The sequence below is a fragment of the Trichechus manatus genome, unplaced genomic scaffold, assembly GCF_000243295.1.
Source record: "Trichechus manatus latirostris isolate Lorelei unplaced genomic scaffold, TriManLat1.0 scaffold00019, whole genome shotgun sequence".
NCBI lineage: Eukaryota > Metazoa > Chordata > Mammalia > Sirenia > Trichechidae > Trichechus > Trichechus manatus.
Genome location: NW_004443955.1, coordinates 20,192,360 through 20,218,927, shown reverse-complemented (window position 1 = coordinate 20,218,927; position 26,568 = coordinate 20,192,360). Strand labels below are relative to the sequence as shown.

Genomic DNA, 26,568 nt, shown 5'->3' with positions numbered 1-26,568 from the left:
TGACATTTTATAAACACACGAATAATGAAAAAATGGTGATCTTGCATACATCCTTAAATATGTTAGTATACATTTTTACATTACAAACTTGGAGCTTGTCATTGTTATTTTTCTTACCATGAGGGCCACTGTTTCTCCATAGTCTGTAACAAAACAAAGAATACTCATGCTCTTTGAATTCTGGATTCAATAAATTCCCCACTTTCATTTTTTCTTTTATATGGTGCTGCATGCTTGCTCATAATGTAGACCCTGAATCATGTGCATTATATGTACGTTTCTGAATTTTTTTTAAGTTTTTAATGAGAAGTAATACCCATTCTTTTCCAGCTGTAGGACTGTAAACATGTGTATTTCGCCACAATTATCTTGTTCATGGATTTCATTATGCCTACGGCCACCACGCGTTCGATTGCACGTTTCCTTCTGTAAATTGGAAGCCCCCCATGTTAAGTAAAAATGTGAGCACATGTGATAGCAGTCCTCTCTGTGAATGAACCAGTGTTACTCTTCCTAGCCAGTTTGGTAAGAACAGCAGATGTAATGTTGTGTTTGCTAAACTGCGTTATTACCACATTTCCTGGTTCAATCTGAAACGTGTAAATAATGCCAGCATGATGCAGACAGAACAGCCAGCTGATCTTTCCTGCGACTCAGGGCAACATGAGTGGACTTGTCCTGGAAGATCATTTCTTTTGAAACTTAAATTAACCCCAGTATTCTTTCCGCTAGACAAAAGGTTATCCATTTTGTTCTCTCTGCTTTATTGAAGGCAAGGGAACTTATATTTTAGAAGCACCTGGAGTGTTCCAGGAGCTTTATACAAGCTATAATATTTAATTTTCAACACTCCGGTTAGGGTAGAGCTTATGATCTCCATTTTCCATATAAGAAGTTGGGACTCAGAGAGGTTAAGTAACTTGCCATCATCACAGAGCTAGTAGATGGCAAGACCAGTGTTTTGCCAAGTTCTCTCTGGTTCTCCACAGGCATGTGGATTTTGATACATCTTAAAAGAGATTTGTTATTGCTGTTGTTTTTAACTTTTGATCTAGTTACACAAACCGTTCCTGGTCACTCTGGCTCTTAAATAAAAATAGAAAGAAATGTCATTCACCAAATATTTTCAACAGGGCTAATTTAGCACACATTCTAATGAAAATTGGGTAAAATAATACTGGAAAGGAACCAAACCAAAAACCAAACCTTTTGCCATTGAGTCAATTCCAACTCATAGCAACACTACAGGGCAGAGTAGAACTGCTCCATAGAGTTTCCAAGGAGCTCCTGGTGGATTTGAACTGCCGACATTTTGGTTAACAGCCAAGCTCTTAACCACTGCGCCACCAGGACTCCAAGAAAGGAACAGTCGCTAGAATTGTATAACTGAACAGGGTGTCTCAAAATTATATATTTTATTATACAGTAAAGTGAAAGACCCAGAGAGACCGAAGAGCAAGTGGCAGAAGAACAAATATGAAATGTAGACTAGAAACTTACAGGGCTTCTTGGAATGGAAAAGGGCACTAGCTTTGGAGTTGTTAGAGACTCTGATATCTTGGCCGTTTACTATGTGAACACAGACAAATCACTTAACCTGTTTGAACACCAGTTTCCTATAAATACAGGTAATAATACAGAACCTGTTATGATTTTTAGGAGGATGTGTAATATATCCATTGGTATATTATGTGCCTTAATATATGGTGGATATTATTAAAAACAAAGGGCGCATGACAGCAGTAGTATATTATGTTAAAAGGTAAAATGCACAGTGCATACAGTGAAAAGAACAGTTACTATTAGAATGATTAAATGGATAGACGTTTAATGGAAACCAAGAAAACAAGGACAGTAGTCTGTGTGGGATGTCTTCCTTAAGAAAAGGCTTCACAAAAGCCATGGAGCCTACGTAGGGCTTTTCAGTCCTTGTACAGATTAATGGAGACCTGGAATCTTCTCTCAAACTCTAAACACTTGCTTATTTCCCTAGCTGATATAAATAATCCTTTGGCTGCACTATTATATTAAACCTGATACCCTACTGTTTCCCTGCATTGGCTCATTCCTCCATGGAACAAGCATTACATTAGCACTGATAATGTGCCCACCACAGTTGTTAGTGCTGAGAACACAGGGGCAGTTTAAGCAGCTTGCAGTCCACCATGTAAGCTGGGCATAGCAGAACAGAAGGGTTATGGAAGATATTAATGATAACCTCTAAACTATGAAATATAAATATAAATGTAAGTATCATCTTCTTGTAGTGTAGAGGCTACCATGTCTTGAAGAACCCGCAAGGACATTCTCCAAAGGCTGTAAAAGCCATTCAGAAAACAGAAACTACATTTACTGCTAATCTTTAAGACACTTGCCCTCAAGTGCATAGCTTCCCTCTCATATCTGGGTAGCAGGTGCCTCCAGCAGAGAGTCCAAGGATGGAGTGGAGACATATGCAAAAAAGTTTATTAGAATCGTTTACTTCACTCATTTTATTGAATAAATCTTCACCTATTTATTCTGGTGTTTTATAATGCTTTTAAGAAAATTTTTTCATAATCTTTTTTTTATTTTATAACAAACTTTTCTGGCAGGAATGTATAAATAATAAAAATATACAGAAAGTAGATGTTTAGTGAATAATCAATTGTTGATATTCCATTTCTCAAGATAACTGTTGATTAACATGTAACTTGTACATGTTTGTTCACATTCCCCTCCACCCCAGGGGCAGGGGTGATATCACTGACACATGGAAACCTAGGGTACAAATCTACTGAGGAAGCCTCAACAGCTAGCTCAACAGTTCATGGTTACTTTAAGAAGACTGTGCCAGAAAACATGATTTAATGCACACCACTGAAAAGGTGTGCTTACGTATCTTTCTTTGGAGCATGACTTTTCATTTAGATCAAATAACTGTTCTTCCTCATTAGATTTATCTCATTTTCTATTCCATGTTTTCATTGTACACGCATGAAAAATCACAAAGTAGCTGTTAATATGTTGACTTCGGTAGCAGAGGAAGAGTCTTTGGAAGAATGATGCCAGCCTTATCTGTATGTCATCAAATGATTCATACAGAATATCAAATAAGTTAATTCTGGAATTGATTTCATTTTTTTTAATCTAATATGTGGAATCAACATAAAGCTTTCAGAAATTAACTTTGCAAAGGAGGAAACACTGTAAATGCCATTGTATATTTAGTTTAAACATTTAGCATTAAGGATTATTTAATTTTTAACAATAATATAAAAACATTCTTGCAAAACGAAGGCATCTGTGAGGCAGAAATGTACCTGGAATTGGCCATGGTGCCCACGTTATCCAAATTGCATCCAGACAAGTAATGATGCTCCACCATCTGAATTAGAAGTTGTAATGCCCATATTTATAAAAATGTTATGTATTCAGAGTTGTGATAACAGTAACATTTTTGTGACAAAGTCATGTTAAATAAAAAAATACACATCAACATGGTAGCGTGCATTTCTTTTTGCTGCCTATCATCAGTGTGATTTTAGAAATGTTTAAACCTTTGAAAAACTCTCAGTCAACCTAATCATCCATAATGCTATTGAACCCTTTTGTGGGGGGAAAAAAAAAATACTGTAAATTCTTGTTGCGTTTTGGCCATAGTCAGTTGAAGATTTTTAATCAAGTTCTTCCGTGACTCAAGTGCCAAGTAATGTTATCGATGCTTCTTGCTGTTGTTGTTAGGTGCTGTCAGGTTGGTTCCAACTCATAGCGACCCTGTGTACAACAGAACAAAACACTGCCCAGTCCTGCACCATCCTCACAATCGTTGTTATGCTTAAGCCCATTGTTGCAGCCACTGTGTCAATCCGTCTCTTTGAGGGTCTTCTTCTTTTTTGCTGACCCTCTACTTTACCAGGCATGATGTCCTTCTCCAGGGACTGATCCCTCCTGATAACATGTCCAAAGTATGTGAGACATAGTCTTGCCATCCTTGCTTCTAAGGAGCGTTCTAGTTGTACTTCTTGCGAGACAGATTTGTTCGTTCTTTTGGTAGTCCGTGGTATATTCAGTATTCTTTGCTAATACCACAATTCAAAGGCGTCAGCTCTTCTTTGGTCTTCCTTATTCATCGTCCAGCTTTCGCATGCATATGAGACAATTGAAAATATCATGGCTTGGCAAGTAGATATAAGAGACCAAAGAGGCGGCTTCTATCCAGAGGTGAGAGGGGAAGGCAGAGAGAGTTAGGAGCTGGTTGAATGTTCATGGAGAATCAGGGGCAGAGGGAAGGAGTGTGCTGTCGCAGAATGGGGTGAGCAGTTGGGGTCTCATAACAATGTATGTAAAAAAAAAAAAAGAAAATTCTGTATGGGAGACTAACTTGAAATGTAAACTTCATTTAATTACATCAATAAAAAAAAAAAGGAAAAAAGAAAATACCATGTCTTGGGTCAGGCACACCTTAGTTCTCAAAGTGACTTCGTTACTTTTGAACACTTTAAAGAGGTCTTTTGCAGCAGATTTGCCCACTGCAATGCATCTTTTGATTTCTTGACTGCTGCTTCCATGAGTGCTGACTGTGGATCCAAGTAAAACGAAATCCTTGACAACTTCAATCTTTTCTCCATTTATCATGATGTTGCTCATTGGTCCAATTGCGAGGATTTTCATCTTCCTTATGTTGAGGCGTAACCCATACTGAAGGCTGTGGTCTTTGATCTTCATCAGTAAGTGCTGCAAGTCCTTTTCATTTTCAGCAAGCAAGGTTGTGTCATCTGCATAATGCAGATTGTTAATGAGTCTTCCTCCAATCCTGATGCCCCTTTCTTCTTCATACAGTCCAGCTTCTTGGATTATTTGGTCAGCATACAGATCAAATAGGTATGGTGAAAGAATACAATCCTGACGCACACTTTTCCTGACTTTAAACCATGCAGTATCCCCTTGTTCTATTTGAATGACTGCCTCTTGATCTATGTACAGGTTCTTCCTAAGTGCAAGTATTCTGGAATTCCCATACTTTGCAATGTTATCCATAATTTGTTATGATCCACACAGTGGAATGCCTTTGCATAGTCAATAAAACACAAGCAAACATCTTTCTGGTATTCTCTGCTTTCAGCCAGGATCCATCTGACATCACTGATGGCTTCTAGTGATTTGAAATGACTTTTTTAGAAAACTGCCAAAAAGAAGACACTGCATTTTTCTCTCTACAAAATTAAGGAATATGATGAACAAACTATGAGGTCAAATATGTACATCATTCAGTTTTTTTATTCTAGATTATGATTTGGATTATCTCTATTTGTGAGAAATTCTTTGATGGAGTGCCTGTTATTTAATAGAATATATATTTTATAAAGGAATAGAGAAGTCAGTGATTTCTCAACATCAGAATTTCATTAACAACCTGCTATATGCAGATGACACAACCTTGCTTGCCAAAAATAAAGATGATTTGAAGCTCTTAATGATGAAGGTCAAGGGCTACAGACTTCAGCATGGATTATACCTCAACGTGAAGAAACTAAAAGTCATCACATTTGGACTGGTAAACAACATTATTGTAAATGGAAAAGAAATTAAAGTTGTCAATGATTTAATTCTACTTGGATATACAATAAACTTCCATGGAAGCAGCAGTCAGTAAATCAGATGATGTATTGAACTGGGCAAATCTGTTACAAAAGACCTCATTAAAGTCGCTTTGATGACTAATGTGCTTCTGACCCAAGACATGGTATTTTCACTCACCTCATATGCATGCAAAAGTTGGATAATGAAAAAGGAAGATAGGGGAAGAATTGGTGCATTTGAACTGCGGTGCTGGCAAAGAATATTGAATATACCCTGGACTGCCAGGAGAATGAACAAATCAGTCATAAAAGAAATACAACCAGAATGTTTCTTAGAAGTGAGAATGGTAAGACTTCAGCTCGCTTACTTTGGACATATCAGGAAAGATCACTTGTTAGAAAAGGACATCATGGTTAGTAAGGTAAAGGATCAGTGAAAATGAAGGATACCTTCAATGAGATGGATGTACACAATAGCTGCAGCAATGGACTCAAACATACCAATGATCATGAAGATGTCACAGGACCGGGCAACATTTCTTTCTGTTGTACATAAGGTCACGGTGAGTTGGAGCTAACTCGAAGACAACCAACAACAACAACAACAAAATTGATTAAACATACAAAACAGAGACAGCTTATTTGAAGTTTTGTCTTGAGAAAGTATTTGACAGAGAAAGTTCGTATGAATAGATACAGAAATACAGTGTCTTGGGAAATATTTGGCCTGATATTTAATATTCAATATTAAAAAATAAATTTGAAAATATTCTCCATATATCACAATTATGTTGGAAGTTTTCAGCATACCTCAGTGCCTGTAGACAGAGTATTTTCTTAATTAAAATTATGGTCTACAGTGAAGAGTCAGTTGAAAATGTCAATTTAATGACCTTTAAGTGCAAATCTGAAGATTAAAAATAATTTTATGAAAATATTAGTAATGAAAAGATGACTTTTAAAAAGTGCATTCTTTGGAAAAGTAACTATGACATGAGAGTATAGTGAGATACAACTATGAAACTAATTAAAACAAATGAGGATGCACCATGAATAATTATTGTGCAAGTATCACTTAAAAGATTCAGGTAATCAATATGAACAAACTTATTTTTAATGCACAGATATATTTTGAAAAAATTTATTTGTGAAAATAAATAAAAACAATTTCATAGGTCTATGAGTATATAAAACTATCTGTCAGTTGATAAATATTTTTTAAATGATATAATTCTAAATACTTTCATTCTTAAAGTGTACTAGTTTGGATGATAAATTATCCTTTCACTCTAGATATAATGGGACTCTATATCCTAGTTTTTGAATATTGAAATGCTTAAACTAAAACATCAAATTCATTACAAATCTAAAGGACTTCATGAGGATCTTTTATTAAGTTAGCGTACTAACTCATGCTCTCTTCACAACCAGAACATAAGTAGTTGGGTGTTTCATGGTAGAAAAAAAATCTGTCAACCAAAATAGGAAGTTTTAATCAAATTGAGCCACATGGAAATTTGAGTCATTTTCCAAGAAATTGTTTTGACCTAAGCTGTATGCGGCTAAAAAGAGGAAGCCACTTTTTGCCCTTTGGGTCAAATTCCCCGGTGCTTTCAAATGCCCCTTTATAAACATGAATACTTATGGGGCGGACAGATGGGTTTTCACCATTGTGTTCCATTGGTAGACACCAGTGGATTACGGAGCATGAATTAGGTCACTTTGGCAGCATAGCTAATTTTTAACACAAACTGCTTGAAGAATTAGTCAACAAGAGGGTAACGGAAAAAAGAAATTTAAAATTCGGGTGAAAAAGTAAAAATGGCAGGCAAGTTTGATGTTACAAAGGAGGAAACAATGAACCTAACCTCTCCTTATGGGCAGAACGGTTGGTGGGATAAAGAAGTACAGATCAGATGGCAAGACTTTTCTCAGGCCATCCCAGCACCCTTTATTGGTGAGGGGTAGAAATGGTGCACCTAACCTCTGCCCTTCTTTTTGGTCTCTTTGAACCAAGTAGCTTCATAAGGTAATAGGGGCAGACACAAAAAGGAAGTTTGTAATTCGGGGCACTTCTGCCATATTGGAGCCCTCATGGCATAGTGGTTAAAAACTCTGCTGCTAACCAAAAGATTGTCAGTTCAAATCCACCACCTACTCCTTAGAAACCCTATGGGGCAGTTCTACTCTGTCCTATAGGATCGCTATGAGTTGCAATCGACTCGTCGGCAATGGATTTCTGCCATATTGGTGCTTTTACCTGAAATCACTACTGGATAGTGGTTCTCTTTCACTGCATGCATCAGTCTAGTTTAATGGAGAGAGACTACAAGATGAAAATGAAACTTTTTAAAATTTTGTTTCACAGAAAGGTATTATAGGAATGTTCTCTTCAATTAGATGTGTTTGCTCAACAATGTGGTACGATTCTTGTCTGCGTAAAGTTGTAGGTTAAAAAAAGTTTTTTTTTTAAGTTTTAGATGTCGTGTATTCGGCATAGTGGCTACAATGGCTCAGATATGCAAGACTGAGAGAATACCGGCTAAATCTCAGTAAGAACAAAGTCTGTAGAGGCACTAGCACATGGTATCAGAATATAAGAAATAGTGTAAAACACCACTCTTTGGGAAATCGTTTTCTCTAACATTTGAATAATTTCCAAATTCAGTCTATAAACATTAGCTTCCTAATATTAAAAAGGTTTTCAGTATGTAAAGCTGAATTCCATTTCACAGAGAGAATTATAGACTGAGGAAGGTACGTTTATATTTGCTTCCGATTCCATGAAGAAAAAAACAATCAATTGTTGAATATATCCTCTTTGAGAATAACCTGGATAGGATGCAGCCCCCTGCAGTATACTAACCAGTATACTAACCAGTTATTTTGAAGCATGTCTCCAGCTGCCTGGTCTGTTTCTGGGCATGTGACGGCAGCTCATGGCAGCAATACTGGGATAAAGGGGATGCCAGTCATTTCCCTTTTGGTTTAAAATTTAGTTTCATTTGAATTAGTCATTATTCATTTTATTCAAACACATTCTTTTTGGTGGTCTTAATAGTCATGGTGTACCTATCAAAGATTTAGTTGGTAAAGCAGTGATTCCTATAATGCACGGCAATGCATTTTCTCAAAATGTGTTTTGATAACGTTCATTAACAGGGCAAAAGTAATCTAATGTTTGTGGACGCAGTAAGTGGGTCAGAATATTCCATGCCTCCGGAAAGATTTGATGTGATTGTGCAACACATGAATGGAAATCTACATCTGAACCACTTATAGTTTGAATCATTGTTATTGATTGACTGTGACGTAGATAATTATGAAAAATAGAGGAAACCAACCCTCAGTATATACCAATCAACAGTTTTGTTTTTCTTTTGAGATTTGTTAGTTTTTGTTTGTTTTTTATTTGTAAATGAAACGATGGTTGCCAAAGAATGACGGAAGAGTTGATCAGGCCTGTGGTGACTGAGAATGCAGTAGAGTTTGAATGAGAAGTGGCAGTACTAGGAAATATATTATCTATGTCTATGAACAGGTGAATGGATAAAAAAATGTGGTATATCTATAGGATGGAATATTATTCAGCCATAAGGAGAAATGAAGTTCTGATACATGCTATGACATGGATGAACTTTGAAAACATTTTACTGAGTGAAATAAAAAATAAAATAAAAAACCCATTTGTCTTAGTCATCTAGTGTTGCTTCAACGGAAATACCATGAGTGGATGGCTTTTAACAGGAGAAATTTATTCTCTCATTAGTCCCGTAGGCTACAAGTCCAAATTCAGGGCATCAGCTCCACGAGAAGGCTTTCTCTCTCTGTCAGCTCTGGAGGAAAGTCCTTGTGATGCATCAGTCTTCCCTTGGTCTGGGAGCATCTCTGCGCAGGAACCTCAGGTCCAAAGGACATGCTCTGCTCCCGGCACTGCTATCTTGGTGGTGTGAGGTTCCTATGTCTATCTGCTCACTTCTCTCTTTCGTATCTCAAAAGAGATTGGATTAAAACAGTATCCAATCTTGTAAACCTCATCAGTATAACCTCATCACAGTGATAGAATTTACAACACATAAGGAGATCACATATAACCTCATCATAGTGATAAAGTTTACAACACATAAGGAAATCACATCAGATTACACAGTCATACAATACTGGGAATCATGACCCAGCCAAGTTGACAGATATTTTGGGGGGACACAATTCAATCCATGACACTGTTGCCATCGAGTCAATTCTGACTCACAGCGACCCTATAGAACAGAGTAGAACTGCCCCGTGGGTTTTCCAAGGAGTGCTGGTGGATTAGAGCTGCTGACCTTTGGGTTAGCTGCCAAGCTCTAAGCCACTTCGTCACTGGGGCTCCCTGAGTGAAATAAATCAGTCACGAAAGGACAAGTATTATATGATCCCACTTATATGAAATATCTAGAATAAGCAAATGCATAGAGACACAAGTGTATTAGTGGTTGCTAAGGGTGTGTGGGAGGGGGGAAGGGAAAGTTATTGCTGAAAGGACACTGAGCTTCTGATAAGGGTGATGAAAACATTTAGAAATGGATAGCGGTTATTGTTATGGATGTAATTTACGTCACTGAATTTTCCACATAAAATCAGTTGAAATGGTAAATGTTTTTTTATATATACTTTACCACAATTTTTTTAAAAAAGGAAATATATTTTCTGGATATCCAATATGCCAGATTGTTGCCTGCTGCAAACATTTCTGAATGACCGTGATGGGGGTGGGTGCTGAGTGAGCTTGCAGATACCTTGTAAAGACAAAGAGGAAATCACGGCCAGCCAAATAGAAGGGATTGCAGAGTTCTCTGAGAGAAGCAGCAGCCAGCATGGGAATGAAGCCCCAGGTTCTGTGGGGCTTCCATTCATCACCTCATAATATCGAAGGAACAACTGAGGTTTTGCGTACTACCAGTGGGAACATCCGAATGAGTGAGCAGAGATTTTTTTTTGGAGTCAGTAAATATTCAAATAGTGAAAAATGTGATTTATCTGTTGGAATCACTCTGATAATAAAAACCACATATGATACTTATAGCAGGACAACAGACATGAAGTAACTCAGCTACATCTTGCCTTTATGTTTCCCAGGAATCCGAGAAAAAGGGGCTAATTGAAAGAATATACATGGTACAGGATATTGTTTCAACTGTTCAAAACATCTTGGAGGAAATCGCTTCTTTTGGAGAAAGAATTAAAAAGTAAGTTCTGGATTTTCGTTGTGGCGTTTGAACTAGAGCTGTCATCCACAAGGACAGCTCCTGAGGCAGTGGGAGCAGGGAGGGTGGAATCATATAAAGCAAAAACAACGGTGGCGCTGTGCAAGTCCTGTTTGACTTTGGAGGGCTAGTTCTTTGGGCTTGTCAACTTCACAGTTGGGCAGTGCCTCAGAACTAGGGTGACCAGATGGCCCAATTTACACCAGTCGTTCTAGCATAATTATAAGTAGTACCCTATTTCACTCTTGAAAATATCCTCATTTGGGTAATAAATTATGGTTACCCTACTCAGAAATGAGAAGGGAAGTAAATGTGCTCTAAATAAGTCTTTGCCATCTGACCCATGTTTTTCTCAATTCATTAATGTATTTTCTCAATACATTAATAGTACCATCATAAGTGCATAGATATGAAATTAATTCGGACATGTACGTGAATACCTTAGGGCAGGAGTTGACAAACTTTCTCTGTAAAGGGACAGAAAACAAATATTTTAAGCTTGGGAGCCATATGATCTGTGTCAAAACTACTCAGCTCTGTCACTGAAATGTCAAAGCAGCCATTGAAGATACGTAAATGAATGCGTGTGACTGTGTTCCAATAACACAAAAACAAGTGATGGGCTGCATTTGATCCAAATCCAACCCATAGTTTACTGACCCTACCTTCAGGTATCAGAGCTAAACTGTCTTGCGGGCTTTTTGTTTTGTTTTGTTTTTTTTACACGTTGTGAACTCCGCATAACCTGGTCTTCATTTGGTGTCACTGAAAAGGGAGGTGTTTTGTCTTGTTTTTCCCGTTTGGGTTATAAATGCATACTTTTCCCTCTTTTAATTCGGGATTGTGTCAGCATGTTGTTATTTGTATGGGTTAGTTAAATACTTTTTCTTATCTTATTGGTCATGTCTGTATGTATAATTCTTGATGTAAAACGTTCTTAAGGCAAGGTCGTGGAAGCTTCACAGACACATCCAAACTCCCTGAGAGACCATTACTGCACTGAGGGCTGGGGACCATGGTCTTGGGGAACATCAAGCTCAACTGGCATAACATAGTTTATAAAGAAAAGGTTCTACATCTTAATTTGGTGAGCAACGTCTGGGGTCTTAAAAGCTTGTTAGTGACTGTCTAAGATACTTCACCGGTCCCACCCCATCTGGAGCAAGGGAGAACGAAGAAAACCAAAGACACAAGGGAAAGATTAGTCCAAAGGACTAACCGACCACAGCTACCACAGCTTCCACCAGACTGAGTCTAGCACAACGAGTTGGTGCCCGGGATCTGACCAGGATCACAAAAGAGGGTTCCAGACAGAGCTGGAGAAAAATGTTGAACAAAATTCCAGCTCACAAAAAAAGACCACAGATTTAATGATCTGACAGAGACTGGAGAAACCTCAAGAGTATGGCACCCAGACACCCTTTTAACTCAGTACTGAAGTCACTCCTGAGGTTCACCCTTCAACCAAACATTAGACAGTCTTACAAAACAAAATGAGACTAAATGGGAACATCAGCCCAAAGGCAAGGATGAGAAGGCAGGAGGGGACAGGAAAGCTGGTAATGGGGAACCCAAGGTCAAGAAAGGGGGAGTGTTGACATGTCAAGGGGTTGGCAACCAATGTCAAAAAACAATGTGTGTATTAATTGTTTAATGAAAAACAAATTTGCTCTGTAAACCTTCATCTAAAGTACAATAACAAAAGAAAAGAAGCTAGATGCTTAAAATTGCATGGGTAAAGAAGAAATGAAAATTAGTACTAAAAGCCAGATGAAAGTTTCATTCATCAAAATATGGGAAAAATCAATAAATTGGGAAATATAAATAGCTAATACAGAAATTTCATTATGAATACTGATTGTCATTCTCAGTTGTATATTAAAATAAAATTGCCCTTGAACGACCATTTAGTATCAGCATAATGAATATGTTTGTTTTGTTTTTTAAAAAATTAGTTAAAAATGCACCTTTAAGCTAGTTTGGTCAGTTTTTATTGAATTTACCTATTTTAGTTCTCATTATCAGTGTCTTGAGAGAAGGAAGATTAACAAGCAGTAGAATTTTCACTCTGATATATTGGTACCGATCTGCCTTATTCCTCTAGTTTCAAATAAATTGACAAATGGTTCCTGAGTTTACCCTCTAAAATGTCTAACTAGTAGAGAGTAGAGAACAGTGAAATGATGATGAGGGGACCACAACTCTTCATTCATTCACTCATTCAGTTATCAATTATTGAGTGCCAGGTGCTGACCTGATCCAGGAAGGAGAACAATTTCAGTAATAACAATGAGAGTAGCAAAAACTAATATCACATGGTAGCCAGGCACCTTTCTAAGCCATATACCCTAATAACCCCTTTACTCATTCCTACAACTGTATGGTATAAGGATTGTTTGTATCTGCATTTTACAGATGAGGAAGCTGAAGCACAGAGTGGTTAAATGTATAGTTCAAGGTCACAGGATTAGCAAGTTGTTGATTTGAACCCTCTTCACTACTATGCTATAATGTCATTATCCTGTAGGAATCTGTTTTCCAGTGAGGAATGTCATTATCCTGTGGGAATCTATTTTCCAATGAGGGAGAGAAGCAGGTAATGGACAATTAGAATTCAATGGTATTAATCCAGTGGCATTTTTTAATGAGATGGAGAAACAAATCACCAACTTCATATGGAAAGGGAAGAGACCTTGGATAAGTAAAGCAAGACGAAGAACAAAGTGGGAGGGCTCACACTACCTGATTTTAGAACCTATTATACCGCCACGGTAGTCAAAACAGTTTGGTACTGGTACAGCAACAGATACATAGACCAATGGAACAGAATTGAGAATCCAGACATAAATTCATCCACCTATGAGCAGCTGATATTTGACAAAGGCCCAAAGTCCGTTAATTGAGGAAAAGACAGTCTCTTTAACAAATGGTGCTGGCATAACTGGATATCTATATGCAAAAAACTGAAACAAGGCCCATATCTCACACCATGCACAAAAATGAACTCAAAATGGATCAAAGTCCTAAATATAAAATCTAAAATGATAAAGATCATGGAAGAAAAAATAGGGACAACTCTAGGAGCCCTAATATATGGCATAAGCAGAATACAAACCATAAATAACAACGCACAAATGCCAGAAGAGAAACTAGATAACTGGGAGCTCCTAAACATCAAACACTTATGCTCACCAAAAGACTTCACCAAAAGAGTCAAAAGACAACCTACAGACTGGGAAAAAAATTTTGGCTACAACAAATCCTGTCAGCATCTAATCTCTAAAATCTACAAGATACGGTAAAACCTCAACAAAAAAAAAAGACAAATAACCCAATTAAAAAATGGGCAAAGGATATGAACAGGCACTTCACCAAAGAAGACATTCAGGCAGCTAACAGACACATGAAGAAATGCTCATGATCATTAGCCATTAGAGAAATGCAGATCAAAACTACAATGAAATACCATCACACCCCAATAAGGCTAACATTAATCAAAAAAACACAAAATAATAAATGTTGGAGAGGTTGTGGAGAGACTGGAACACTTATATACTGTTGATGGGAAAGTAAAATGGTACAACCACTTTGAAAATCTATTTGGTGCTTCCTTAAAAAGCTAGAAATAGAAGTACCATACGACCCAGCAATCCCACTCTTTGGAATATATCCTAGAGAAATAAGAGCCGTCACACAAATAGATATATGCACACTCATGTTCATTGCAGCACTGTTCACGATAGCAAAATGATGGAAACAACCGAGGTGCCCATCAACGGACAAATGGATAAACAAATTATATATTCACACAGTGGAATACTATGCAATGATAAAGAACAACAATGAATCTGTGAAACATAACATGGAGGAATCTGGAGGACATTATGCTGAGTGAATTTAGTCACATAAGGACAAATATTGTATAAGACCACTATTATAAGAACTCCAGAAAAGGTTTAAACACAGAAGAAAACATTCTTTGATGGTTACGAGGGTGGGAGGGAGGGTGAGGGTTATTCACTAACTAGATAGTAGACAAGAATTATCTTAGGTGAGGGGAAGGACAGCACACACTACAGGGGAAGTCAGTGCAACTGGACTAAACCAAAGCTAAGAAGTTTCCTGAATACAATCAAATACTTTGAGGGACAGAGTAGCAGCGGCGGCGGTCTGCGGACCATGCTTTCAGAGGATATCTGGGTCAATTGGCATAACAAAGTTTATTAAGAAAATGTTCTGCATCCCACTTCGGTGAGTGGCGTCTGGGGTCTTAAAAGCTAGCAAGCGGCTATCTAAGATGTATCAAGTGGTCCCAACCACCTGGAGCAAAGGAGAAAGAAAAACACCAAAGACGTAAGGAAAGTAGTAGCCCAAGAGACAGAAAGGGCCACATAAACCAGAGACTGCATCATCCTGATACCAGAAGAACAAGATGGTGCCCGGCTACCACCAACGACTGCCCTGACAGGGAATACAACAGAGAGTCCCTGATGGAGAAGGAGAAAGGTGGGGTGCAGAACTCAAATTCTAGTAAAAAGGCCAGACTTAATGGTCTGACTGAGACTGGAGGAACCCCAGACAGCATGACCCCCTGACTCTGTCAACCCAGAACTAAAACCATTCCTGAGGCCAACTCTTCAGACAAAGATTAGACTGGACTGTGGGACATAAAATGATACTCATGAAGAGTGTACTTCTTAGCTCAAGTAGATACATGAGACTAAACGGGCAACTTCTGTCTGGAGGTGAGATGAGAAGGCAGAGAGGGTCAGGAGCTGGTTGAATGGACACGGGAAATCCAGGGTGGAAGGAGGAGTGTGCTGTCACAATATAGGGGGAGCAATTAGGGTCACATAACAATGTATGTAGAAATTTTTGTATGAGAGACTAACTTGAATTATAAATTTTCACTTGAAGTACAACAATTAAAAAAAAAAAAATTCAATGGCATTAGTACCAGGTAAAGGGGCCCAGGTGGCACAATGGTTAATCACTCAGCTGCTAACCAAAAGGTTGATGTTTCAAACCCACCCAGTGGCTCCATGGAAGAAAGACCTGGCAATCTGCTTCTGTAAAGATTAAAGCTGAGCAAACCCAATGGGGGAAGTTCTCCTTTGTCATATGGGGTTGCTGTGAGCTGAAAGTTGACTACATGACACCTAACAACAACAAGACAGGATGCTGGCGGAGGTCTGAGCAGCCCAGGAAGGGATGTAGGAGAGAGGCAGGTAGACAGAGGGCAATATGAAGAAGCAAAAACTTATCAGCTTCTCCAAGAATAAGAAGAGATGACTGGGAAAGAATTATTGAGCAGGGGCTTCAGAATGTGAGGGCCCCTTATGCGAATTCTCAAAGCCCACAACTGTGTGGTAGATAGAGGGAGATGTAGAGAATTTAGTAAGTTTGTACTATACGAGTCCCTGGGTGGCGCACGTGGTTAACACATTGGGCTGCTAACCAAAAGATTAGAAGTTCAGGTCCACCCAGAAATGCCTTGGATGAAAATCCTTCGGAGCAGAGTCCTATTCTGACACACATGGAGTCACCATGAGGCTGAACTGACTCAGCATTTTTTTTTTTTTTTTTGGTATCATAGGGGATGGGGGCTGATATGCCCGGACTTGAGGCAGATCATGCAGGGCCTGGAGTGGATGGAAAAAGTCATTGAACAAAACATTACATGAAGGAGCGTACTGGCAGCAAGAAGAGAGGATGTGAGGCATTAGGGCGAGACTGAGGAAGGAAGGACGTGTTATTTGGTAAAACTGTCTCCGTGCTGAACAGCCTGTAATAGAAAAATGCAGCTGTTGTGCAGTTGATAATGATAAAGGAAATGTGTCTGATGAGAAGAGAGGACAGTGATTCAAACAGGCCCTCAATGCTACAAGTGTGTTTGAGGGGCGGCTGTGCCCAGCACAGCTGTGGTGGCCATGGCTGAGACATGTTTTCAGCCCATGAACAGAGTACTGTTCTGCCCAGCTGCAGCACAGGAAGGCTCATGAGGCTCAACTCCTATTAATTCTTTGGCCATTCATTATTGTAGTGACCTTCAAGTTCCTGCTGGGCATTCAAGTGGGACATCATGTGTAACTCTGCTAGAATTCCATTGTAATTCAGTGCTGAAGAACCCGGAAAAGTTATGCTCTACTTTTGGCAACTAGCAAGCAAATAGATTTACATAAAACCTTGAGAGTACAAGGCTTTCCTAATACTGGCTAGGAGGATTCCAGTGGTATCATGGTGATGTAGATTGAACTGCGTTGCCTTTTTCCTACTGCACCTTCTGTAATATTACACATATTTCAAATGTATGTATATGTCAGCTTAAAACATTTACTCAGCACTGTATCATTTATATGATACTAGGCATAGGCATTGGTGGCTCCGTGATAGAATTCTCACCTTCCATGCTGGAGACGCGGGTTCAATTCCCAGCCAATGCCCCTCATGCATAGCCATCAACAGTCTATCAATGGAGACTTGCATGTTGCTGTCATGCTGAGCAGGTTTTGGTGGAGCTTACAGACTAAGATGGACTAGGAAGAAAGGCCTGACAATCTACTTCTGAAAATCAGCCAGTGAAAACCCTTTGGATCACAATGATCCAATCCGCAGCTGATCATGGGGATGATGCAGGGCCTGACAACATTTCCTTCTTTTGTGCATGGGGTCACCATGAGTGGGGCTGACTCAAGGGCAGCTAACGACAGACGGCAGGATGAAGCAGAAGTGTGATCTATGTTTTATGTTCTATTAGTATGGAGTAGTGGCTCCAAACCTTGTGCTCTTAGGTGGTTAGAGAATCAGATAGACCTAGAAGGACAAGAAAGTCATCCCGGCAAAGATTCCAGAGTAAAGCTTACAAGGCACATTCACGGAATGTAGAAGCCCCCGGGCTAGGAAGTTGAGAAATACTAAGCAACGAAGATGAAAAGCTGGTTACGTGCTATTTGAATCAGGGTGTGTCTATGGGGAACCACAGATTGATGCATCTTCTGTTTAATCCAAGAATGACATGTCTAAAGGGACAGAGACTGAAGGCAGAAAGAGCAGGGAGGGGACCAGGACTTTATGCCTTCAGTCTTTGTCAGGAGAGATTCTACATGTTACTGTAAAAAAAAAAAAAATTAGCATAGTGAGCTTATAAAAATACCTCATGGGGAAGAGGGGGCGCTGTTGGCAAACAAACAGAAGGTGCGTGTTATTTGTGTAAAAATACAGTATATATTGTCTTTGAATTAAATCCTCAGACTTATGGACAGAAATACTCAAGTGAACTAAATGAGTAAAATAGGTCTTCTTACATTTTCTAAAGTGCTTACTATGGCAACATGAGGACTTGTGCCAACTTCCAAAATTCAAGTCCCAGCTCTGTCTCATATTAGGAATAATCTTGGGCAATTTAGTTAACCACTATATCTTATAATCCTCATCTGTAAAATGAGACTGTCAGTAATGATCCCTACTTCATATGATTTTTGAAGAATTAAATGAATTAATACAAAGAGTTACCAATGCATCACATGTTGTAATCACTTAAAACTATTGACTATTATGGATAGTATTTTTGGTAAATTGCCTTGACTTTCTTCCTCTGTGTCTTAAATAAACAAACCCAGTGAATGTCATTCCCCCCCACCCCTTTCTTTAGAAACATTTTATCACTAAAATTGTGAGTTGCTGAGGGAGAAATGCCTGAGTTGAGTGTTGGGAGGGCAAATCTGACAGGCTGTTTGTGAGAGTGACTCTGGTACACATCTCCCAGTGGTAGCATCCAACACTTCAGTACACACACAAAATGTACAGACACACACCGTTCACACAAATGCACACACACGTAACACCACACACACACACACACACACACAACTATTGAGTTGAATTTTGTCAAAATTTTTTGTGCATTCATTGAGTTGATCATATTTTTTTTCTCCTTTATTTTTGTTAATGTGGTAAATTGTAATTGATTTTCAAATGCTCAACTAACCTTCCATTCATGGAATAAATCCAACTTTGTCCTGCACACAGTCTTTTCATATATTGCTGGGTTTTTATTGACTATATTTTTGCATAGGATTATTGCAGCTATGGTCATCAGTGAGATTGACCAATAATTTTCTGTTCTTGCAAGTTCCTTATCAAGACAGAGATTTTTTGGACTCATAAAACAAGGAGGGGCATGTTCCCTCTTTATCTGTTCTCTTGAACGAATTTGCTGGTGAAGCATCTTAGCCTGTAGTTTCCTGCTTGGAAAGGTTTTTAATTAAATATTCAACTTCTGTTATATGTAAATGTCTATTCAGCATTTTATTTCCTCTCCTATGTTTCAGAACAGAGATTAATTTTAGAAATGTGTAATTTTCTAGAAGCTTGTCCGTTTCCTTTAAATTGTCATATTTTGGTATAAAATTATTCATGAAATCCTCTTATCTTTAATGTCAGTTGGATACATAGGAATGTCTACTATTTTATACTTAATATTGATTGTGTTTTTTCTTTTCTGTGACAGGATTTATCAATTATGTTAGTCTTTTCAAACAACCAACGTTTGGCTTTGTTAATCATCCCTCTTACCTGTTTTCTTTTTCCTTATATACTACTCTTATATTTATTACTTTTTTCCTTCTACTTTCTTTGGGTTTCATTTATTATTCTTTTTTTAACTTTACAAAAGGATTAATTAGATCATTTATTTCCAACCTTTCTTATTTTCTAACATAAACATTTAAAGCTATAAAATTTCCTCTAAACACAGCTTTAGCTCCATGTGAAAAAATTCGGCATGTGATATTTCCATTATCATTCAATTCAGTAACAGTATTTTCTAACTTCCATTTTGATTTCTTCCCTGGCCAAGACGTGCATTGCATAATTTCCAGATGTATGGAGATTTTCTAGTTATGTTTTTGTTCCTGATTTTTAGCTTAATTGCTCTGTGGTCAGAAACATTGACCCAACAAATGGCCTGTTGTTGTAAGTTTTCCATGTGAGATTAAAAAGAAGGTTATTAGATGTATTGTCCCATATATATTCATTAGATTAATTTTGCATATTGTATTGTTCAAACCTTTTATGTTCATACTGATTTTTAGCGGAGGGGGTGGAGTTTGGCTTGTTCTATCAATGACTTAGAGATGTACGTTAAACCTCTCACTCAAGTTGTGGGTTTGTCTATTTCTCTTTGTAGTTTTGTCAAGTTTTGCTTTCTGTATTTTGAAGCTATGTTATTTGGTTTGCACGTCTTTAAGTTGTTATATTTTCCTGGTAAATTGAAAGTAACCAATTTATCTTTAATAAAATTGTACCTTAACTGCTTACTTCACTACTATTAATACAGCCATGACATCTTTATTTTGATTATTGTTTGCATAATACATCTTCTTCCATCTTTTTCTTTCAACCTATCTGTATGCTATGTTTCAGATGTCCCTCTTATATATACTATATAAGAAAAAACTCATTTTTCTTATTCAGTCTAATAGTCACTATGCTTTAATTGTAGCATTGAGTTCATTTAAATTTTACTTGGTTACTAATATGTTTGGATTTCAGTCTGTGATCTTTATTAAGTGCTTTCTATTTTTCCATAAACTGGTTCTTTTTCTTATCTTCTTTTTGATTGATTTTTTTTCCCTATGCATCCTCTCTGTTTGCTAAGAATTTATGTCACATTTTACTATTGTTTTAGAGGCTACCGTAGCAATTCTAGCGTAAATTACCAAAGTCTATTATTAACCACTACTTTTATTGTCTTCCCCATCAATGCAGAAAACTCTGAATCTATTTTCCATGTCTTCTAATCTCTCTTGGATATTTTGCATCCTTCTTCTGATTTGTGCAGCTGTGATCGTCAGTGAGATTGAATAATTTTCTTTGTGATGCCTTCTAGATACTTCCTTTGGTCTATCTTGCACTTGACAAGTTCTTCTGCTATTTAATATCCTGCTTCATCCATCCATTGTGTTTTAACTTTAATCATTATAGTTTTCATTTCTAAAAGTTCTACTTGGTGTGTTTTCAAACCTTCTTGGTTATTTTTCATTATATCTTCCTTGCTCATATACTTGCGCTTCTATTTTATGACTTCAACTATATTAAGTATTACTATTTAATAGACTGTTTATTTCCGATATCTAATGCCTTTTTGTTTCTTACCACGTTTCTCTTATTTCTGCTGGCTTGTATTCATGTTGGTTTGTGTCCCTTGGTGTTTTGCAGTGTTTTAACTATGAACTCATATTTCTTGAATTTTTATCTGGAAGTTAGTTACTCACAGGTCTAGGTTGATAGTGCGTTTGTCTACAGAGGATTACTGTTTGAGTCACCTTAGGGTACTGCTAACCTGGAATTATTAAATTTTTTGCTTGAAGTTTTTGTTATTAGTATTAAATTTTTTGCTTGAGGTTTTTCAAATGACACTGGTACCATAAATTCAGATGGTAAATCTCTCAACTTGGCACCAAGATCATGACAGACAAGTTTCTTGGTGTTAAATTAATATGTATGGTAGGTTTCTTTTTTTGTTTTTGTTTTTTTAATTGTTGTAATTTAAGTGAAAGTTTACATTTCAAGTCAGTCTCTTACACAAAAATTTCTACATACATTGTTATGTGACCCTAATTGCTCTCCCTATACAGTGACAGCACACTCCTCCTTTCCACCCCTGATTTCCCATGTCCATTCAACCAGCTCCTAACCCTCTCTGCCTTCTCATCTCACCTCTGGACAGAAGCTGTCCGTTTAGTCTCTTGTATCTACTTGAGCTAAGAAGTACACTCTTCATGAGTATCATTTTCTTGTCCCACAGTCCAGTGCAATCTTTGTCTGAACAGTTGGCCTTGGAAATTGTTTAGTTCTGGGCTGATAGAGAATCCGGGGACCATGCTTTCCGGGCTTCCTCTAGTCTCAGTCAGACCATTAAGTCTGGTCTTTTTACTAGAATTTGAGTTCTGCACCCCACCTTTCTCCTTCTTCATCAGGGACTCTCTGTTGTGTTCCCTGTCAGGACAATCATTGGTGGTAGCTGGGCACCATCTTGTTCTTCTGGTCTCAGGATGATGAAGTCCCTGGTTTATGTGGCCCTTTCTGTCTCTTGGGCTAATACTTTCCTTGTGTCTTTGGTGTTCTTCATTCTCCTTTACTCCAGGTGGTTGGGGCCAATTGATGCATCTTAGACGGCCACTTTCAAGCTTTTAAGACCCCAGACGCCACTCACCAAAGTAGGATGCAGAACATTTTCTTAATAAACTTTGTTATGCCAATTGACCTAGATGTCCCCTGAAAGCATGGTCCCCAGACCCCCGCCGCTGCTACTCTGTCCCTCGAAGTGTTTGATTGTATTCAGGAAACTTCTTAGCTTTGGTTTAGTCCAGTTGTGCTGACTTCCCCTGTAGTGTGTACTGCCTTTCCCTTCACCTAAGATAATTCTTGTCTACTATCTAGTTAGTGAATAACCCTCACCCTCCCTCCCCACCCTCATAACCACCAAAGAATGTTTTCTTCTGTGTTTAAACCTTTTCTTGAGTTCTTATAACAGTGGTCTTATACAATATTTGTCCTTATGTGACTGACTAAATTCACTCAGCATAATGTCCTCTAGACTCCTCCATGTTATGTTTCACGGATTCATCATTGTTCTTTATCGTTGCGTAGTATTCCATTGTGTAGATATACCATAATTTGTTTACCCATTTGTCTGTTGATGGGCACCTTGGTTATTTCCATCGTTTTGCTGTCATGAACAGTGCTACAATGAACATGAGTGTGCATATATCTATTTGTGTGACGGTTCTTATTTCTCTAGGATATATTCCAAGGAGCGGAAGTGTTGGATCGTGTGGTACTTCTATTTCTAGCTTTTTAAGGAAGTGCCAAATCGATTTCCAAATTGGTAGTACCATTTTACATTCCCACCAACAGTGTATAAGTGTACCAGTCTCTCCACAACCTCTCCAGCATTTATTATTTTGTGTTTTTTTGGATTAAGGCTAGCCTTGTTGGGGTGAGATGATATCTCATTGTAGTTTCAGTCTGCATTTCTCTAATGGCTAATGATTATGAGCATTTCTTCATGTGTCTGTTAGCCACCTGAATATCTTCTTTGGCAAAGTGTCTGTGTATATCCTTTGCCCATTTTTAAATTGGGTTATTTGCCTTTTTGTTGTTGAGGTTTTGCAGTATCTTGTAGATTTTAGAGATTATATGGTGATTGGATTTGTCGCAGCCAAAAATTTTTTCCCAGTCTGTAGGTTGTCTTTTGACTCTTTTGGTGAAGTCTTTTGATGAGCGTAAGTGTTTAATTTTTAGGAGCTCCCAGTTATCTAGTCTTTCTTCTGGTGCTTGTGCATTGTTACTTATGGTTGGTATTCTGTTTATGCCATGTATTAGGGCTCCTAGTGTTGTCCCTATTTTTTCTTCCATGATCTTTATTGTTTTAGTTTTTGTATTTAGGTCTTTGATCCATTTTGAGTTCGTTTTTGTGCATGGTGTGAGGTATACACCTTGTTTCATTTTTTTGCAGATGGATATCCAGTTATGCCAGCACTGTTTGTTAAAGAGACTGTCTTTTCCCCAATTAACAGACTTTGGGCCTTTGTCAAATATCAGCTGCTCATAGGTGGATGAATTTATGTCTGGATTCTCGATACTGTTCCATTGGTCTATGTATGTGTTGTTGTACCAGTACCAGGCTGTTTTGACTACTGTGGTGGTTCTAAAATCAGGTAGTGTGAGCCCTCCCACTTTGTTCTTCTTCTTGAGTAATGCTTTACTTATCCAAGGCCTCTTCCCTTTCCATATGAAGTTGGTGATTTGTTTCTCCATCTCATTAAAAAATGCCATTGGAATTTGGATTGGGATTGCATTGTATCTGTAGATCGCTTTGGGTAGAATTGACATTTTTGCAATGTTTAGTCTTCCTATCCATGAGCAAGGTATGTTTTTCAACTTATGCAGGTCTCTTTTGGTTACTTGCAGTAGTGTCTTGTAGTTTTCATTGTATAGGTCTTATACGTCTCTGGTTAGATTTATTCCTAAGTATTTTATCTTCTTGGGGGCTATTGTAAATGGTATTGATTTGGTGATTTTCTCTTCAGAGTTCTCTTTGTTGGTGTACAGGAATCCACCAACTGATTTTCGTATGTTTATCTTGTATCCTGATACTTTGCTGAAATCTTCTATTAGTTCCAGTAGTTTTCTTGTGGATTCTTTGGGGTTTTCTGTGTATAAGATCATATCATCTGCAAATAGAGATACTTTGACTTCTTCCCTACCAATCTGGATACCCTTTATTTCTTTTTCTAGCCTAATTGCTTTGGCTAGGACCTCCAGCACAATGTTGAATAAGAGTGGTGATAAAGGGCATCCTTATCTGGTTCCCGTTCTCAAGGGTAATGCTTTCAAGCTCTCTCCATTTAGGATGATGTTGGCTATTGGCTTTGTATAAATGCCCTTTATTATGATTGAGGAATTTCCCTTGTATTCCTATTTTGTTGAGAGTTTTTATCATGAATGGTTGTTGGACTTTGTCAAATGCCTTTTCTACATCAACTGATAAGATCATGTGGTTCTTGTCTTTTATTTTATTAATGTGACAGATTACATTGATTGTTTTTCTAATGTTGAACCACCCCTGCATACCTGGTGCAAATCCCACTTGATCATGGTGAATTATTTTTTTGATATGTTGCTGAATTCTATTGGCTAGAATTTTGTTGAGGATTTTTGTGTCAATGTTCATGAGGGATATTGGTATGTAATTTTCTTTTTTTGTGGTGTCTTAATCTGATTTTGGTATCAGGGTTATATTGGCTTCATAGAATGAGTTTGGGAGTATTCCATCCTTTTTTATGTTCTGAAATACCTTTCGTAGTAGTGGTATTAACTCTTCTGGGTTTCTTTTTTTCTTATTCACCCTCACCTGAATATGTAAACTTTAAGCAGTGGTTTCTGTTAGAATCCCTTCTTGGGGAGGTCTGGTGCTGTATCCTCTATCCCCCATGTGCCTTGTAGATAACAGAAAGAAGCTCAAAATCTTAATACTTGGAAGAAATTCTTAGCGTGAAATTTGACTTTGGAGTTTAGTTACCTCCCGGAGTCGTTGCAGTTCATTTTATTTTTACCCTCTAGTGTTTTCTTATTTTCATGTCAGCCTAATGATGGCTTTCTTTTTAAAAAAATGTTTTGTTTTTAATTATCTAGCATTTCCTTTTTTTAAAGGAGGGAGTGGTACTGCTAGAAAAGGAATCCTAATGTATATTTCTTTTAAAAAAGTAATTCCATGTACTTTCTGTACCTTTTGTTATCTTCAAAACACTATCCGATGTAATTAGCTTTCTTATCATATTTATGTCACTTTTGTGCAGTAATAACAAGAAAAATGAGACTAGCTAACACTTACTGAACAACTATTATATACCAAATATTATTTTAAATGCTTTGTATTCATTAAATTATTTAATCCTCTAAGCATCTCTATAAAGTAGATACAGTCATCATTCCCATTTTACAGATGGGAAAGCTAAAACACAGAGAAGTTGAGTAAATTGCTTATGATCACACAGCTAACAAAAGTCAGAACTGGAATTATTTGTAAAGTGTAAGTGGCTAGGTTAATATAGGGTCACTATGAGTTGGAATCAACTCCATGGCAAGGGGTAGGTTAATAAATGGAGCCCTGGTGATGCAGTGGTTAAAGCACTCGGCTGCTAACCAAAACATCAGTAGTTCGAACCCACCAGCTGCTCTGTGGGGGAAGGATGTGGCAGTCTGCTTGCCTATAGACTTACAGCCTTGGAAACCCTACGGGGCACTTCTGCTCATCCTGTAGGGTCACTGTGAGTCAGAATTGGCTCGCTGGCAGTGGGTTGGTTTAGGTTAATAAATAATATGTCCGAGTGAAAAGAAGGTAGTTTTGTTGCTACATAAACATTTGTACCAGAATCTACCATTAACTGTGTCTCTGGTTTAAAAAAAAAAAAACAGGGTACAAAGATTGACAGTTGTTTTTACTTATTTTAGTATTCGATTTTTGTTTTTTATTTTCCTTTTTAATGTGATATACATCCATTATAAAAATAATCAAGTACAGCAAATGAAAAGCCTCCCCTTCTTCTCCCTCCCGCATCTCATTCTTAAATACTCTTAAAGCTTAGAGTATATATTTTAGACATTTTTTCAGTATAAAAACCTATGTGTGTGGTGTTTATACATAGTTAAATACTTTAATAATTATATACATGTATACATATACATATGCATCTGCTTATTTCTACAATTTAGGTTTCACTGTATTTAGCTTTGAACCTCCGTTTTCAGAGGGATGGATGTGTGGGAGTCTTGTGTTCTCATTCTTTTTAACAGATGTTTAGTATTGCAGAGCATAATTTATTTAGATATTTTCCAGTTGATAATGGTAGACAGTTTCTTTTTTTAATTGTTACAAACTATACTGCAAAGGCATAGCTGGGGCAATTATGGAGTACATATGACATTTCCGTATATAGTACGAAGTTGCTCTCCAAAAAGTTCTACTAGAAGGTCAACTGCAGAAGAGAGAAGTCAAGAGTGGTCCTATGCATATGTAGAAATTTAGAATAACATAGAAGTTGACATGTTAAAATAGTGAGGGAAATAGTGATTGTTTAATTTAAAAAAGAAAAGAGTTGCCATCCAGTTGACTCCAGCTCATGGCAACCCCATGACTGACAGAGTAGAAATGTGCTCCTTAGAGTTTTCAATGGCTGATTTTTCAGGAGTAGGGC

At 37.6% G+C, this 26,568-nt stretch overlaps 1 protein-coding gene across 7 annotated transcripts in view; it reads left to right on the top strand.

The window, feature by feature from the left end:
- Window positions 1-26,568, top strand: part of MCTP2 (multiple C2 and transmembrane domain containing 2) — a 309,598-nt gene that overhangs the window by 269,384 nt on the left and 13,646 nt on the right. For all 7 annotated transcript variants that reach the window (XM_023727886.1, XM_023727885.1, XM_004372665.3 and 4 more), the window contains one exon: window positions 10,680-10,789. In XM_023727886.1, the coding sequence (XP_023583654.1) occupies window positions 10,680-10,789 (110 nt within the window). The remainder of the gene's footprint in view (window positions 1-10,679; window positions 10,790-26,568) is intronic.